Source organism: Culex quinquefasciatus, chromosome 2 (genome assembly GCF_015732765.1).
Source record: "Culex quinquefasciatus strain JHB chromosome 2, VPISU_Cqui_1.0_pri_paternal, whole genome shotgun sequence".
NCBI lineage: Eukaryota > Metazoa > Arthropoda > Insecta > Diptera > Culicidae > Culex > Culex quinquefasciatus.
In genome coordinates, this window is record NC_051862.1 from 171,563,790 (window position 1) to 171,583,532 (window position 19,743).

The window sequence follows — 19,743 nt, forward strand, 5'->3', positions numbered from 1 at the left end:
ATACACAGCCTGCCGAACGATCGTCTTCCGTAGCGCTATTGTTTGAGCGAGACAGTATTTGACAAATTATTCGAGCAGTTGCCCCCTCTCATTCCCCAGACCAATCCCCCAAATGCCATGCCACACGAGCACGAGAGACCGATCCGAGGACGTGGAGATGAGCGAGATTGAGGGGAAATCTCGTTTATTTTTGACCCATCTAGAGTTCGTTACCGATCATATAGCCCAATCTTCAGCTCGAATTTTGCCTGAGAGCATGTGACCGAGTCGAAAGTAGCATTTGAAGCTCTTCTCTGCGTATTGTTACAGAGTTCTTCAACGCTCAGACTCAGTCGCCAACAGATCGTCCGAGAGATTGGATGGGATGGGTTTTGGAGAGGCTTGGGACTTGACAAAGTCAATTCCCGCAGCAGCCGATATCCCCTCTCGACCGCCACCTCCCCCTTTTGCCTCGCCAGATGGGTTTCAAGCCATCGACCTTCCGCTTACAAAGCGAAACCCGTACCACTACACCACGGGAGCTCGGCATCATAGTTGATTGATCGTAAAATGTTGTCTTGTATTTTTTATTTGCGCAAAATGAAAAAAAAAGTAATAAGAAACGGGTTTTAAACGTGTTTTTAACCGTTGTATACAAAAATTAAAAATGGTATTTTTTTTACTTAGACTAAATTCCGAAATTCATTTAGATTCAGCAGGCAAAACTACGTAGAAAATCATATAGTTGGACAATTTTCGAATTTCGTTTCGTTGGTTCCGTACATGCATTGCATAAAAATATACATTTACAAATATAGATATTTCAGGTTTGAAGAAAAGTTTTTTTTTTAATTTTTAATGCCAGAAATCTCCTTTTGAGCATTACTTATCATAAAATCTTTTCTCTGAATTGATTCGTTAAAAAACTGATCTTCAAGGCGTTTGCTTCAATGCTATTGATAAAAGTAATCGTAGAAAGCGTGGAAAGTTGAATATTCCAGATCACCCTACTCATGAACCCGTCCTAATTGCTACTTTCCATTTTCAAAAACTCTTTTGAAGACTCCAAAGCATCAAAACTGCACATTTTCCCATCTGGATCTGAAACTCTGTGCATTGGGAGAGAATAATTCTCTCAAACACACATCAACACAAAAATGTGTTCATTCGTTTATCAAACAGTTTATTCTAGAGAGCCTATTATGGAGAGGCGATATGTTACCCTTAGGGTTTCAATAGAGCTGTAAAATAAGGGTTCTAATCGAGCGACAAAACCATGAAGGTTCTATCCCATTCCCCAGAATCCCATTCCCCAGAATTCCATTCCTCAGAATTCCACTCCCCAGAATGGTCCATTCCCCAGAATAATCCATTCCCCAGAAATATTTATGACCTTGAAAAACATGTTATGTTTCCCATTTGATACAATGCCATCTAGTATAGCGCCGTTTGGCATACCATAATTTGGCATAATGGCGCATAATGATATTAAACATTAATTCAATATTAGAATCGGTTTAAAAAAGCCTTCTCGACTTGTGATAACTGCTGACACTATTTTTTTTTATTCTTTAAGAAGGGAAAACTCTCTTTACTAGGGAAAACTGCTAAAGGAAAATTGTCAGCATGCTGGAGTTATCACAAGCCAACAGTGTTTTCCTTTCTTTAAAGAAGGGAAAATTTCTACTTTAAAGGGAAAATTAAACTTTCGGCAGACAGTCAAGAGAGTTATCTCTTCTTTAAAGAAGAGAAATTCAACTTTAAAGGGGAAATTCATCTTTCGTCGGCAATCATCACAAGTTAAGAGCGTTTTCCTTTCTTTAAAGAAGGGAACATTTAACTTTTGTCAGCAGTTATCACAATAAAGGCGAATTCTAAATACTTCACACTTTAAAACTGATCATTTTTTGAAATAAAGTCATTCATTTTCTGGGGAATGAGTTTCTGGGAAATGGACCATTCTAGGGAATGGGATTCTGGGAAATGAACCATTCTGAGGAATGGATTTCTGAGGAATGGCATTCTGGGGAATGGGATAGAACCACCATGAATAAGGTTGGAATCACTTTAAAATTTATTAGATCTAGAATCTAGTCTAAAAAAATGGGAAATAAAGCGATACTATTGATCTAGATTATTTCGACTATAAACAAAAGTTTCACAAAACTTGTGAAGTTTGATTTTTTATCTTTTTGCTCTAAATTATATTGATGTGATTTCAGTATTATTCCTGCAAGGTCTTGTTGCTAATTTGATTCTCGGCCGTCTCGTGCTTGAATCTCTCAGTTTAGTCACAGAACCAGTATCAATCTTACCAGTTCAAGCAATTTTTCCTCTCGAATGAGAGTTACATTGTTATATGAAAATTCAATAATCCAGACAGAAAAATATATGTGAATTTATTCGACACGTAAAAAATGAACCGCATGAAAACTCAGTTGATATAAGCTTGAGATTCAACGTAAACGGTTGAATAACATGTAAAATCATGTTTTTAAGTGTAATTTGTTGCAAATTTAAATCAAATTGCATTTAAATTTAAATGTTTAATGACGTAGAAAAGTGTTACATCATAAATGATAAACATTCGGAAATATTATTTTTGTGTACGTATATCTTTTGAAGGATTTTATTTTGACTTCGACAAAGATGTAGGTGGTACACGGTAAAAAAAACTCACTTTTTGTTACTAAAGCTTATTGATTAAAAAATCATAACACTTTCAAAGATTGTTAGTACATTCTGTAAATTTCTGAAAAGTTAACATTTGATGTCCCCTAAAACACAACAGAATTTAAAAAATAAAAACTAACTTAATCCACCTATGTGGTTGGAGCCTTCCTCACAACAGTGGCTGTACACAAGTTTCATCTATTTTTCAGATCCGGCTTCCAAAAAGTACATCGATATCACTTAAGTGGCCATATCTCGAGACAGGGTTGCCAGATCTTCAATGTTTTAGACTCTTTGGAAAGGTCTTTTAATAACCTAACCAACAATAGGTCGGATGGTGGAGCCGGACATAGTTTACATACATTTAAGTGAGATCCGGCTTCAAAAAAGTACATCAATATCACTTAAGTGGCCATATTTCGAGACAGGGTTGCTAGATCTTCAATGTTTTAGGCTCGTTGGAAAGGTTTTTTGATAACCTAACCAACGATGGGTCGGATGATGGATCCGGACAAAGTTTACATACATTTAAGTGAGATCCGGCTTCAGAAAAGTACATAAATGTCACCTAAGTGGCCATATCTCGAGACAGGGTTGCCAGATCTTCATGGTTTTAGACTCTTTGGAAAGGTCTTTTGATAACCTAACCAACGATGGGTCGGATAGTGGAGCCGGACATAGTTTACATACATTTAAGTGAGATCCGGCTTCAAAAAAGTACATCAATATCACTTAAGTGGCCATATCTCGAGACCGGGTTGCCAGATCTTCAATGTTTTAGACTCTTTGGAAAGGTCTTTTGATAACCTAATCAACAATAGGTCGGATGGTGGAGCCGGACATAGTTTACATACATTTAAGTGAGATCCGGCTTCAAAAAAGTACATCAATATCACTTAAGTGGCCATATTTCGAGACAGGGTTGCTAGATCTTCAATGTTTTGGGATCGTTGGAAAGGTATTTTGATAACCTAAACAACGTTGGGTCGGATGATGGACCCGGACATAGTTTACATGCATTTAAGTGAGATCCGGCTTCAAAAAAGTACATCAATATCACTTAAGAGGCCATATCTCGAGACAGGGTTGCTAGATCTTCAATGTTTTGAGCTCGTTGGAAAGGTCTTTTGATAACCTAACCAACAATAGGTCGGATGGTGGACCCGGACATAGTTTACATACATTTAAGTGAGATCCGGCTTCAAAAAAGTATATCAATATCACTTAAGTGGCCATATCTCGAGACAGGGTTGCCAGATCTTCAATGTTTTGGACTCGTTGGAAAGGTCTTTTGATAACCTAACCAACGATGGGTTGGATGATGGACCCGGACATAGTTTACATACAGTTAAGTGAGATCCAAATATATGTGAAAACACATTTTTATACATAACTTTTGAACTACTTATCGAAACTTCAATCTGTATAAAACTCGATCTATGGGACCCTAAACCAAGTCGAATGCAACAAGTTCGGGCCAAATTGGTTCAGCCAGTGCCGAGAAACATGAGCTAGTTTGTTGGTCACATACATACATACACACACACATACACACAGACATTTGTTCAGTTTTCGATTCTGAGTCGATATGTATACATGAAGGTGGGTCTACGACGTTTTTATAGGAAGTTCATTTTTAGAGCAGGATTATAGCCTTACCTCAGTGAGGAAGGCAAAATAGTGTTTTTTTTTTGCATATCAAGTTTAGGTGACCAAAAACGAAATTTAAAATCACCGATTTTTTTTTTAACTGTTCATCATTTTATTTCAGTGTAGTCCTTATCCATACCTATAACTTTACCCAAGACACCAAATCAATAAAAAAAAATGCTTCAAAAGATACAAAATTGAATTTTCGTACATCATTTTTGTATGGACAGCTGTCAAATTTGTATGGAAAATTATATGAACAAACTAATGATGCAAAATGGCTTCTATGGGCAAACTGAAGGTACCAAAAAAGTTTCAGCCGGATTAAAAAATACAAAAAAAAAACAAAATTAAAAAAAAACCGATTTCGTAGAGAATTCTTTATGAATCCATTGATTTTAAAAAATCTTTTATTTTTTAATCTTTGCAGCAGACAAGGCCTCCCCGCCGTCGTCCTCGTCCGCCGGCATGGTCGTCGGCTCGTACGTCAAAGTCTGCTGGATCACCTTCTACGTGTGCACGATCTGCACCGTCCTGCTGTACTCGCTGCGCGTCGGAATCTCCTGATTGTACAACCTGAAGGAAATCATCAAAATATAAAGCCCTCCCACACTTCTCTCCCTCTCTCTCTCACACTCTGTCCCCGGAGGAAATGTTTTATACTTTCTGCGTTCGGTAGCTTGTTCTTTTCGGCTGTTGTTGAGCTGAGTTGAAGGAAGAAAAAAAAACACTGTGAAATTAAATAGAGGAAAACAAACACAAATAAAAACTAGTCGACACTTTTAGAGAGCGAGTAACATTGGGAAAGGGGAAAAAAAGGGTGAAGCAAATTGCAAACAAATCTCAAGCAGAAGCAGAAACCAGGAAAATTAAACCGATTTTCTGCCCAATTGTATAAAACAACAAACCAAGGAAGCGACAAATTTTCCGCCGGCAAAGGAAAAACAAAACAAAACAAACACTTTTAGTGGAATAGTGGGAGCTAATTGGAAACGGATTCGACTGCCAGTAACAGAGCGAGAGTTGAACAAAACATCGGAAAAATTGCTGCAAATCAACGGCAACGGGACGAACGAACGAACGGGTGCTGTTTGGTTTGGACTTCAGGAAGCTGGAAGCTGTAATTAACTGCACTCAAGAGGGAGAGGAAGCAGAGCAGCATCGATGACGGCGTGATAACCTCTTAGAAAGTAGTAGAATGCACAGAGCGAACGCGAATTCCGCTGTAGAGTGAGCCAGAGCGGTTGAGATTGAAAGTAAACAATGGAGTTAGGTTTAAGAGGTAGTAATTAGTGAAATTGTAGAGAGGCGAGTGAGGGAGCTGGAAACGTTGCATGAAGTATGAAGTGTTTTATGTTAGATGTTCAAGAAATCTTCACAATACATAAAATGCTTTGCAAAAAATTAAAATTTTGTATGAGATATGAAGAAAAATGTATTTCTCAATCAATTTCAAAACGACGGTTACAAACACTCTATGGGCCATTCCACTGCGATATCTCCAGAACCACTAAGCAATCGAATCCACATGGAAAAACATGTCACCAGATGTCTTAATCCGAGCCAGGATTCGAACCCCGATCTACCGCTTACGAGGCGGAAGCGTTACCACTAGACAATGCGTCTTGGTTTGTTGAAGATTGGAGTTTCAGAAATACTACATAAATTTGTACTCGCTGGGACATTTTTTTAAATAATCATTAAACTCAAACTTTCAAAATTAAACATATCGTGAACAAAAAACAAGACATTGAGATAAAACGTTAAACTTTTGTAAAATTCTACCTGTAACACCCCAAGTAACATTTTTTTTCCAGGAGTTCTAGAAGAGCTCTTCAAGATAGCTACAGCATAGCAGTTTGGACTGCGGTAGGATAAATTTCTCTTCAAAACTGCCTCAGGAGTTTGGAAGAGTACTTGAAGAGAGTTTTATCCTACCGCGGTCCAAACTGCTATGCTGTAGCTATCTTGAAGAGCTCTTGTAGAACTCCTGGAAAAAATGTTACTTGGGACGATGGTGAGGTCAAAATTTACGGCAAAATATGTGCTCTAAGTGAAAATTAGGAAACAAGTTTTGTTTTGCAGTTTCAAATGTTTCGATAAACAATCCTTATTTTTGGAAAAAAAATAGCATAAATAAAAGGTAGTTCATAATAAGTTGAAAGTTTGAATGAAAGGTGTGTAAAAAATTGCTGTTATTCAAAGCAAAAGTTAAATAATCAGTTTACCAAATAATGGCTTATTAAAGAACACTCAGCGTACTATTTTTTATCAATTTTGAGTTTTTTATTTAGGGCTTTATCAAAGATTAAAAAAAGACGCAACTTTGATCAGAGTCTTGGGACAAATATTTCAAAAAATATTTGCAACTGACTCTACTATAATTATAAAAAAAACATTGGTAAACTAAATATTTTCAAAACTCTTAAATAACACTTTTCACTATCAAAATGAGTAAGAATCAGAAAACAGACTGCATTGCCTGATTCTTTAAACAATTTAAAAACTAAGAGCAATTTAAAGTAGTGACTTAGTAACAGGTTTTATGTGTTAGTGAAGCAGATTTAAAAAAAATAACAACTTCAGATTTATTAAAATTTTTAGCAGAACAAGTTTCTGAGTAAATTTGGATATGTTTGACAACTTAGATTGATATGTTTATTAAAAAAAAATTCAAATTAATTTTGATCAAATTTCAAACATTTGTTTACTAAGACACAATTCCATGTAATTTTTATTAATAGTCATATAATTGTGATTCATTCAATTGAAACATTTTAAAAACGTTTAATTATGGTCAATTTGAAATCATCAATTCAATTAACACACTTTCAGTTGGTAATTTGTAACCACTGTGACTATCAAAGTTATCCGGGTTTTTTTTAAATAAAAAATTTCATCGAAAACATTCTTTGAAGCACAATTCCAAAAACCTTCCAAACTCTTTTTAGAGATCATACATGGATATTTTGTTTCCAACCCCAGTACATAATTTAAAAATATAAATCTTTTGAGGAAAGTCTTACTGTTTGAATAATTTTTGAAAAATAAATTGAAATGCTTTCAATGTATCCCTTATTTCCAGTATGTCCAAATCAGGTAAATTCATTCCAATCATCATTTTTTTTAAAACAGAATGATTAGTGGTTTAAACAAAAAAATAAAAAAAATACCTCTTCAAAGATATAATATTACCTGAAGCATAGTTGAAAAATTTAATTAACATTTCTTCTGGGAATGAGTACACAGAAATTAAAAATCATGAAAATATTACATCTATGAAAAAATGTGTAATTTTACAACTTTTCTAAACTAAATTTAAATAAAATTACATCATGAAAGTGGTAATATTCAACCTTTCAAAATTACACCATTCAAATTTATAGAAAAAAAACTGCGTACATCTTCAACGACAAAAAAAATTTTTTATCTAAAAATGTGTAATTTTATCACTACTGTGGTAATGCCATTTTTCAGTCTAATTTGAGGTTGGGGAAATATACCCTTTCTAACCAAACACCTATCTTCGTCATATGGAGGGTTTAATGCTCGAATAAAGCTCCAAACATACTATTTATTCCACAAACTTAGCAGCAACTGCACCGCCTCGAATAATCACGAAAATGTATGCCTTTTACTGGCCAACAAGATTAAATTTGTTGCTCTTTTGATCATAATTTCTATTTTGCGCGACCATTTCTCATCATTTTGTTGGCACACACATCCACTTCCACACGCAAGATGTGAGCTTAACTGCCTGCCGAAAGTCGCCATCAATATCTTTTCACTTGCGCTAACGTTTTCAAAGCGCTTTAAAAATGAAATTGCTTCCAACTACCGGCAACACGATCTTTTGAACATTAGTTATTCACTCACTTGAAAAATAATCCCGAAACATGTAAAGAATTAGCAAGCGCCATCAAAAAAACAAACGCGCCAAGTCTTTTGACGTTTGAATTTTGACGACCCATTCCAATCAAAGGCTGAAGAAAACCGAGCGAGAAACAAAGACAAATAAAGAAGACCAGCAGCGCCTGTTGGAGTGAGTCAGTGATGCCAGGAAACTTTCTCTATAAATGCTACTTTTCGTGAGTGTTCGCTTAAAATTTCATCACAATTGGCAGCACTTAGCAAACCCAAAAGAGCGCTGGAAGAAAAAAATCCAAGCTGAAAATAGAAAATTGGGCGTGCCCCAATGCATTCTCGTTTGTTTAGAATACATTTGGGAAATATTTTTTTTAAATGATTGTTAAAGGAATAGAATAACTGTTAGTAAAAGTGAAAATAAACAGAAAGGTTCACAAAAAGTTGCTCTACGTGTTGGTGTAATTGGTTTAAGTAAATTTAAAGTATCACTCCAGATTGTCCAGCATTATTCAAACACGACCGCTTATTAGGCTTAAAATGGGTATATTTCCTCCAATATTTCGTCATAAAAGAGGTAATACCAAATTTTCCTTGTTTAAACCATGAGCAACTCTCTACGAAATCGGCCGATTTCGACCATTTTTATTTTTTGTATTTTTTGATATGACTCAAACTTTGTGGGGGCCTTCCCTATGACCAAATATGCTATTTTGTGTCATTGGTTCACCAATACAAGTCTCCATACAATTTTGGCAGCTGTCCATACAAAAATGGTATGTAAATATTCAAACAGCTGTAACTTTTGAGTGAATTTTCTGATCAATTTGGTGTCTTCGGCAAAGTTGTAGGTATTGTTAAGGACTGTTGAGAAAAAATAGGTACACGGAAAAAAAAATTTGAGGATTTTTTTATCAACTTTTTTTTCACTAAAACTCAATTTCCCAAAATACATATTTTTTGATTTTCGAGATTTTTTGATATGTTTTAGGAGACAAAAATCCGCAACTTTTGAGCCATAGAGAAACATGGTCAAAAAATCTGCCGCCGAGTTAAGATTTTTTGAAAAAATAGTGATTTTTGGAAAAAATCGAAGTTTCATGCAATAACAAGTTTGACATTATTTTTTAATGCAAAATTGAATTTACAATCGAAAAGTACTTTACATATTTTTTGATAAAGGGCTCCGTTTTCTAGATATAGCCACCGAAAGTTTGGTTTCAGCGAAATATTTGCAGTTTTTCAATTTTTAAAAATAGTGACCATGAGTGACCATTTCTAAAAATATAGTTCAGAAAATTTGCTATAAAATTGTCTAAGAGACATTGAAGATTGGACCTCGGGTTGCTGAGATAGAGCCGCTTTAAGAAAAAGAAACACGAAAAATGAAGTTTTCTAAATCTCACCAAATCAACCCACCATTTTCTAATGACGATATCTCAACGACTAATGGTCCGATTTTCAATGTTAATACATAAAACATTCGTGAAATTTTCCGATCTTTTCGAAAAATAACGCCTTTTCGAAAAATAATAAAAAATAATAATTGAATATTACGCCCATTTAAAATGCTAGTCTTGATTTAAAAATTTTCAAAATATTTTTTTCGAATAGATCGGAAAATTTCACGAATGTTTCATGTATTAACATTGAAAATCGGACCATTAATTGCTGAGATATCGTCATTAGAAAATGGTGGGCTGTTTGGGTGAGACTTAGAAAACTTCAATTTTCGTGTTTCTTTTTCTTTAAGCCGTTGTATCTCAGCAACCAGAGGTCCAATCTTCAATGTCTCTTAGACAATTTTATAGCAAATTTTCTGAACTTTTCAAAAAAAATATTTTTAGAAATGGTCACTCATGGTCACTACTTTTAAAAATTGAAAAACTGCAAATATTTCGCTAAAATCAAACTTTCGGTGGCTATATCTAGAAAACGGAGCCCTTTATCAAAAAATATGTAAAGTACTTTTCGATTGCAAATTCAATTTTGCATTAAAAAATAATGTCAAACTTGTTTTTGCATGAAACTTTGATTTTTTCCAAAAATCACTATTTTTTCAAAAAATCATAACTCGGCGGCAGATTTTTTTGACCATGTATCTCTATGGCTCAAAAGTTGCCGATTTTTGTCCCCTAAAACATATCAAAAAATCTCGAAAATAAAAAAATACGTATTTTGGGAAATTGAGTTTTAATTAAAATAAAGTTGATAAAAAAATCCTCATTTTTTTCCGTGTACCTATTTTTTCTCCAAAGTCTTCAACAATACCTACAACTTTGCCGAAGACACCAAATTGATCAAAAAATTCACTCAAAAGTTACAGCTGTTTGAATATTTACATACCATTTTTGTATGGACAGCTGCCAAAATTGTATGGAGACTTGTATGGGTGAACCAATGACACAAAATAGCATATTTGGGTATAGGGAAGGCCCCCACAAAGTTTGAGCCAAATCAAAAAATACAAATAAAATCCATTTCCGGTTTTGGTAGAGAATTGCTCCCATGTAAAATCACACATTTTTTATTGTGAAGTAAAAAAACACAATAATGAGTCATGTAACACATTTTTAAAGACAAAATTACATCTTTGTAAGACCACTTATGTTTTGAAACAAAACACGGTGTTTCTGTTATTACAATAACAACCCAATAACAAAATAAAAAATAATAACGACGAAAAACAAACCCTGTTTTAAATAACATAAAATGGTATTGGCCAAGTATTTTCAAATATCAAAAAATGTTACTGCCAAGTTATCTCCATCTGCTCGGGATGTAAACAAAAACAAACACATTTAGTTTGGCCTATATAGTAGCAACTTGTATAAATTAACAAAATAAATTAACATTATCCCCATTTAAATTCAGAAAGTGGCATTGCGCCGGAAAAGTGGCAAATTTACAAATCTAATTGGGGACCATCCATAAACCACGTGGACACTTAAGGGGGTGGCGATTGTTCACGCTCCATACAAAAAGATTTTTTTGTATGGACAATTGTCCACAAAGGGGGGTCTTGAGAATCCCAAAAAAGTGTCCACGTGGTTTATGGATAGTCCCTTAAAAAAAAAATAAACATTATTCTGACATGAATGGCACCCATTCCCAGATGGGTACCAATGATTTGTATTACTGGGTATCGTTCTGTGCATTGTCGCTAAATTTGGTTGAATTTGAAAACCAGAATCTCGAGTGGTAATCAAAAACGTAAACAGTAGTCAGGCATGCACGTGTGACATAACGGCCTCTGACTAAACTTCTCTACGCAAAAAAAAAAATCTTATCCAGGTCATATTGTTGGCTGTTACTTTCAAAATCGTTTTTTTTTATCAAAAGGTATAAATTAACTTTGCCTAAAAAATTATAGTTTAATGTTGATTTCAAGCAGATTTGCTCTCATCGAATACTTCAACACTTCATGCAAGGTTTACTTCATCGAAGAACAAGCTCCCTGGAAAAAAAAAAAAACAAAAACATGCGATCTCAAAACAAAAGCTAGGCAAGGGAAACCAAAAATAATTAAAAGAAGTAAATATTAAACACAACAAATAGACAAAGGAAAAAGAAGCAAAGGGCATGCCCTCGAAGGCACACCGTGTAAATAGTTGTAGTTACAATAAACACTAAACAAAACAATCGCAGCGCCTCCAATATATTTGTATTGACGCAGCTAGAAGTAAACAAACAAAAACACGAATGGCTCACGTAGGTGTAGGTAATTAAATTTTGTTACAATTGTGTCAAGCTTCGCGACAGTCGGTGGGAAACTTCCTCGAATCAGGGTTTGAGTCCTGCTGAGGGCAGTTGGAAATCGATCGCAACCAATCAAAAACCATGAAACAGTCACTTTTGCAGGAAAATAAGCGAATTGAACGAGGTGCGCTGAATGTGTGTGGATGTGTAAATAGTTGATGGGTAAACGATTACCAGCAAGGACGAAAAAAAAGAAGCGAACGCTTATTTGAAGGTGTTTGTGTACTGGCGAGGTGTGTAAATTAATTTATGCGTTGATATTGTGTAGAGAAAATTTATTATCCCATTTTGCAGAAGAGCAACACCACTAATGAGGGGCTCCATACAAATACAACAAAAAAAGACGAAAAACAGCATTAACAACTTCAAAAACACCAGAACAATAATGAACGGGGGGAGGCCCACTAATGAATGGTGATAAATGGCTTGTGAATGGTTTTGAGATTTATTATTATTATTATAATGGTAACAGCAAATTAATAAATAAATTGCGATTTCGATAAACCGAATGGAATTGACAGCCTTGTTAGCACCTGGGGAGTAGATATGAGGTGCTAAATTGATGGAATTACGCCACAGTAGAAAAAACACGACATTTGTGGGATTCAATATCTTTAATGCAAGCTGTACTTGTCATTTAAAACATAATAATCTGTTAGCTAACTTGTTAAAGCCATGGATTTAAACAAATTTTACAAATTTATAATGAATCCACGGGATCGAATGGGTTTCTCCAAAATTTGTTTTAAGATTTAGTAAGGTTCACTTTTCTTGCATATTGTTGAAACTCGAAATCTCTACAAGAACAATGTAGCGTGTATTTATTTGAATATTCGAAATTATCTCTAAAATCTTTTGCTGGCCAATTAAACCTGTTCACAGAAATAAAATTACACCCCATGAAAGGTTCACGTTGTGAATTCAAATCAAAATATTTACTAAGTTGGTTCTGTTCTTGAGGTTGAAAACGCTCAATTGTACAAAGTGCAAATAACCGGGAATGTTGCAAAGATTAGAAAGTAAGATAATCCCATCACGGAGCTTGCAGAAGAATTAAAAAATGTGTAAAAATAATGTAATAAGTAAATGCAAAGAAAAAAAAACCACACACAGTAAAAAGGGCATGTAATAAAGTGAAACAAAACGAAGTAGGTACTAAGTAAAAAAACTTAAACAAATAACAAAATGTCTATCAATGTTTAACGAATGTTTTCAAAACAACTGTTTTTGTACGAATTTGAAAGAGCGTCAAAAAGTTTGCTCACCGCCAGAATCTAATAACGGTATCAACTTAGTGACAAAACAAATGAGGAATAAAATAAAGTGTTACTGCTACTATTTCTAAATACACGTTGTTTTATTTGAATAAATCCCTGAGAATTTAAACAGTCAGTTGTTATTCATCGCAAAATTAACTAATGTACTCGAATACTAACTCAAAATAGTCCGCGACCTGCTTTGTTTTAACCTAAGATTGGAGTATTTAAAATATGAATAAGAAACATTTTTTTTTTTCACGGTGTGATGAATACCGTTATTATAAAATAAAAATACCCATTTGAGATAAATACACCAGTTGATAAGTATGACCCCAGAGCACCTTTGGGTGAAATATGACATTTTTTGTTGGGCCAGTTTTCAAGTTACGCCCTTTCAAAGATGTTAGTGCCGATTTTGCTTGATTTTCTCTTAAATGCAACCATAAAATCCAAGGCTAAGTCAACAAAAATCTACTTTTTGTATGTTGTACTAGTGGACACTATTGTCCCAAGTCATCATTATTATTTTACAATGTGAAGTAAGCAATCCAATAACATTTTGCAACATTTGACGAAGAAAGAAATCTGAGGGCTTTTGTTAATTTGATTGGGTTAACCGCGGTGGATTTTCTTGAAATAATTCGAACTGTCAAAAATCCACCAAAGCATCTACCGGTGGATACTTTTCTACCACAGATTTTTTGTGCGATCAATGCAGTAGATGCTTTGGTGGATTTTTGATAGTTTGAATTATTTCAAGAAAATCCACCGCGGTTAACCAAATCAAATTAACAAAAGCCCTCTGGTTTCTGTGATAAACATCCACTAATTGTATGTTAAGATGTTTTTGAAATCTATTTGAGAGAAATTTATACGGGTGAAGTTGAAAAATATCATTCCACTTTGTTATACATTAATTTGTATAATTTTAAACTGCTATCATTGAGACCAATCAAAAATGCGAGAAAAAAGTATATAAGTCGAATATGTTTGATAAAAATAATAATTGCACCAAATTCTCCACCCTTGCAAATCATAACCGCACACCAAATATTTGCACACTTGAAATCCAACCCCTTCTCCCCCACCGCTCGCCTAGAGTGGTGAGTGTCTCGACTGAGCTTTGCTGCTTTCGAACACTTTAGGACAGTTTCAAACTAGGGTGTGTGTCTTAGACAGTTTTTTCCTGCTGTAGTTTGAGGTGTGCACTTTTGTATAGAGCTTTCCACAAGTTGCACGATTGTTTAAAAATCGCTGCAATCTGCAATAATGCAAAGAAAATTATCAATCACTTTAATAAAAGATTTTAACTAAATAATGGATGGCCCACAGATCTTAACAAAAATTGAGAGTTTCTCAAATATAAAGAATGTGTGATTATGGTATTTTAAAAATCTTTTGAAAATCCTTGCAGAATCAACAATCCCCATCAAACTTTTATTATAGAATCAACAGTCGTTTACGTCACATTGTAATATAAGTCCATTAAAATAAATGACTTTTACATGTTAAAATCAAATCTTATTAATAGTGCTCAAATAATTATAATAGTTCATTTACATGTAACTTTCGTCAGTTAATTTAAAATGCGATGATAACATCTCTAAAAAGCTTAATTCATACAAGGGGCGTTTACGTCACATTCTAAAATAATAATAATGACTTGGGACAATAGAATCCACTAGAATAACATACAAAAAGTAGATTTTTGTTGACTTAGCCTTAAATATTATGATTGCATTTAAGAGATAAAGATTTACATATTTTACCCAGAGGTTCTTTGGGGTCATACTAATCGACTGGTTTATTAATCACAAAAGGAGTCAGTTATTTATTTTATGATAACAGTATTTTGGACACCGTGAATTACGATTAATACAAAAACGACGCTGTCGTGCTTGGCTATCGCTTTTTGACGTTTCCAGAAAAACACGTTTTAATGTTTGACCTTGAATAAACACAAACGAGAGCATACAATGTAAACAACAACAAACACGTTTTGTTTGGGTGGCCATTCTCGTGCTTGTGTCAAACGCGGTCTGACCTGAAATCTCTTCCCCTTTGTCGCACTTACATCAATTTTCGGGGCGTGTCAAGATAGCACGACAAGATCGAAACTTCTATCAGAGAAAAAGGCAAAAATTCACGGAGTTTTTTTCGGATTTCGTTGAATATCTCAGGATTGAAATTGAATTTTGGGGATCTGTGAAAGTCAAAAGGTGAGGCATTGTGAGCTGCACAACTCAACTCAATTTGATCCGAAATGCACATACGCCAAGTTAGCACAACAACGACGATTTTTTCACTTCTTTTCTTGGGAGGTGCATACTGAAAAGGCGCTTTAGCATTTTGACAGCTGGAAGAATTTTGCTAATTCTGAGACAACTGGAAACTATTTAATGAAACTCACAGTACCAGAATGTAATTCGACGTCGTCGTGCTATCTTGTCGCACCCTACATTTCGACGTTCCGAGAAACACGCGTTTTAATGTTTGGCCTTGAATAAACAAAAACGAATGCACGCAATGTGAACAAAAACAAACACGTTTTGTTTGGCTGACCGTTATGGGCATTGTCCCGAAGTTTGGTTGAAGTTTTTTGCTGGAGTCCCGAGTTATAATTACAAATGTTTACGGCAGCCTAACTTGCACGTGCGTCAAACGCGTTCTGTCCTGAAATCCATTTGGCCAGTTGTTGCACTTACTTCAATTTTCAGGGAGTGACAAGATTGAAACTTCTTTTATATGAATAGCGACAACAATGCACGGAGTATTTTCGGTTTTTATTGAATATCTCAGGAATGACATCGAATTTTGGGGATCTGAGAAGGTCAAAATGTGAGGCATTGTGAGCTGCACAAAATGGATCTTAATTTCATGAACGCTTCTTCACGATTTTGAAGGCTCATTTTTCACCTCGACAGATTGCTTGCGCTTTTTTCGAGGGAGGGGGAGTAGTTATTTAAGATCAACGAATGTTTGATTTTTTGGCATGATTCATAGAATATTTCGTCGCCATCGTGCTAACTTGTCATACGTGCATTTTGGGCCAAATTGAGTTAAGAACGCCATTTTGTGCAGCTCACAATGCCTCACCTTTTGACCTTCACAGATCCCCAAAATTCGATTTTAATCCTGAGATATTCAACAAAAACCGAAAAAACTCCGTGCATTTTTGTCACTTCACATATGAAAGTAGTTTCAATCTTGTCGTGCTATCTTGTCACTCCATGAAAATTAATGTAAGTGCGACAAAAGGCCAAAGGGATTTCAGGCCAGGAAAGTCAGGATGCGTTTGTCGCACGTACAAGCTAGACTACCGTAAACATTTGTAATTATAACTCGGGACTCCAGCAACCAACCTCAACCAAACTTTGGGACAATGCACAGAATGGTGAGCCAAACAAAATGTGTTTGTTATTGTTCACATTGCGTGCTCTCGTTTTTGAATATTCAAGGTCAAACATTAAAACGCGTTTTTCTCGGAACGTCAAAATGGCGGGTCCGACAAGATAGCACGACGACGTCGATTTTAGGAAGTGTTTTAGTATTATAGGTATTTTTTTTGCAAAAAGCTTGTTTCAACATTTTAAAGACTGAAAAGAAACAGAGAAAATTGTAAAATCTGAATAATGGAGTGTTTGAATATGAAAACGTCCAGAGCGCAGGATGAAAAATCCGTCGAGCCACACGAAGGAGCCAAAATTACCATGCTCTTGGATCTGGAAGGCATTCTTAGCTTTATTTCCCATTTATTTGGCGTGCCCTTTGCCATATTGCACTCGCACAGTGAGATTGCCGGGTTCACCAGAGTGTGACTGGTAACCCTTAACTGCACGTTATTTAATTACCCCAATATTTTTATTTTTTTTTTCAAATTAAATTTTGTAAAAATTCTGTTGATTTGATAATTTTAAAAACACAAGTCTTCTTCCTGCAAAAGATTTTTTTTTAATTTTCATTCACCTTCTCAAGGAAAACCCCTAGACTGACTGAATGAGTCTGGTAGCATAATGTCGTCATTTTTCATCACGATAGTCACCATTTCTATTCCATTTTTCAGAATCTCACCTTTTGCCCGCCTTCAGGGAACCCTGAAATTGTCCCTTGCAAAGTCGTCCCCACGAGCTGGAGATCCAGTTTTTTTTCTTACTCTTTTGATTCTGCAAAGTTATGAGAGTTCTTCTGCTTGTTGAGAAAAGAGCCACATGTGGTCTCTTTTGTCGAACGAATGCACCAGAAGGGATGTCAGACAAGTAAAATTATGGAGAGTAGATTGATATCAGCACGATTTTTCCTTTTTTAAATTCTTTCAAAAGCTGCTGTTCAACAAGGCTCATAAACTTACGATTTTTCAATGAAATTTGCCATCTCTAATGGAGTGCTTCCCGGAACATTTTTTTGTTTCTGTGCAATGCAGGCCCTCCGGAGACTTCATAAATAAATGTGACTTGTCAGCATGTTCATTGCGAAGACATATTTCTTGCGTTTAAAGTATGTGCTTGCCAGCTTCGCGGACAAGTTTGCAACAGTCGCTTCGCATAGGGGAGAGTGGGTCAGTGGGAAGACTTTATCGCTTGATCCCCTTTTCTTGTATCGCACATAACTCTGTCAATTTCTCACAAAACTTTGAACATTTTGCATCATTTGAAAGCTGAAACATTCAATTATGTTAGAATGGTAAGGGTATTTCATCAAATGAACTCTTCGAATTATGCCAAGTGTTTCAAAATATTTATTTAAACCGACATATACTAAAGGTTGGGGGTAACTTGATCCCCCTTTCAACATTTTGAAGAAATCTTAAGCAAAATGTTTCTTATTCATCCAAAGTTTTAATATTTTATAAGTTACAGCAATTACACATAAAACCTGTACGTTTGTGTTCAAAATATAGCATGTTTAGTATGTAAAATATTTAAAAACTTAAATTATAATTTTTTAGATCAAAATTGAGCATGTTTACAATTTTTATAAACAAAACATTTGAAAAATGGTTCAAACTTCAATTAGTTATGTACAACTATACTAAAGGAAACTATGTACGAAAATCCAGCCCAATTAATTAAGCGTGAGGCTGATTCCAGTGACTGTAAAATTCAGGGATCAAGTCTCCCTAAACGTACTTTTATAAACAATTGATTGTATAAATTGTATGACGATAAATTTAACGTTTGATGCTTATGGGTTTTGAAGTTGATAAGTTTTTCAAACAATTGGAGCATAAAAAATATATTTTCTGAATAAATTTTGAGCGTTTTGATCAGTAGTACGGTGCCTGTGGGGACGCGCAGTCCTGTTTTTTTCGTGTTATTTTCCGTCTCTTTTGTGTCACTGTTCGAGTGCATGGGGTGATTGGATTTATTCTTCTTCTTTTTTAATTTATTTTTAGTTCGCGCGTTCGTTGGCCGATGAATTTTATTTTTGTCGATCCGAATTTTGTTTTTTGAGACAAGCAAGTCGTATTGCTGGATCAAGTCCTTTCCATATCATCGAGGATCGGAAGGCACGTCAACGAATATGTTTCAAGGCTTATGATATAACATAATTTTAATGAATGAAGCCCTTCCTACATCACCGTTGATCGGAAGGCACGCCGACGGAGAATTTCTGGAGAATCGCGGTCGAATTAATACTATATTTAAATCCCTAGATTGGTATCTTTCCGCAGCCGGCTGCCTAAGATTTTTAAAATTTCAACCGATAAACAAATTGCTTATGGTCGCATCACCTACCACAGTGAATCCTGACCTCATACCCATCTTACTAGCCCCTCAAAACTCATGTGATACTTTGTCGGAGACGCAGCTGATTTAGCGGTCCCATCACTCAAGTATCGGCTAACATTCCCATCCACTTCCCCGTGTCTTACCACTGGTCGTGGCCGGCGTCGGTATTGATCAGCACGATAGGGACCTTTGAAAATTGCGAAGGGGTGATGATTGGTTCCTACTTTTCATCTGTGGTCCACGGAGCAATGTTTGGGGGTCCTGGTCAATAACGAAGTAGCAGCTACGGGTAGACACCAATGCTATGCTATGCTATAAATTTTGAGCGTTTTCTATACATATCAAAACATAGAAAAAAGATCTCTTGGAGGTTTTTTTGCAGCACTTTTTAGAAAAATGTTTGTAACTCAATCTTAACATTATTAATTTTTTTCTTTGTTTTCTTAGAATGAGTTTTAGTCAATTTCGCACAACTTTCTAGAACAAAGCTATTTTTTTAACCCACGTGCTGACGAGATACAGGCTTGGGATCAAGTGTCCCCGGGAATCAAGTCTCCCCACTCTCCCCTAACTATTGTCTATTCGTGTGATTGGTCGTTTTCTCAAATGAATGATCGAACAACATATTAAAAGTTTGTAACCTTGTCAATTTATTTGTTGTTATGTTTTTATTTCAGCCGGAAGTTTTGGTTTGTACATGGTATCAATTTTCAAAATTAAAATTAAAAACTCAGTCGATTGCATTTAACGAAACAAGTCTATTTTCAATAAGATGCGAAATTATACTTTCCTATAATTTCGCTGCTGGCCATCGGGTATTGGATCATCAC

General features: G+C 35.2%; 1 protein-coding gene across 1 annotated transcript in view; it reads left to right on the forward strand.

Annotated features, from left to right (window-relative positions):
- LOC6053717 overlaps positions 1–5,112 on the forward strand; it is a 51,580-nt gene extending 46,468 nt beyond the window's left edge. The window contains 1 exon segment of the mRNA XM_038250929.1: positions 4,733–5,112. Within this exon segment, the coding sequence (XP_038106857.1) occupies positions 4,733–4,869 (137 nt within the window). The 3' untranslated portion in view covers positions 4,870–5,112.
- Positions 5,113–19,743: the final 14,631 nt, after the last annotated feature.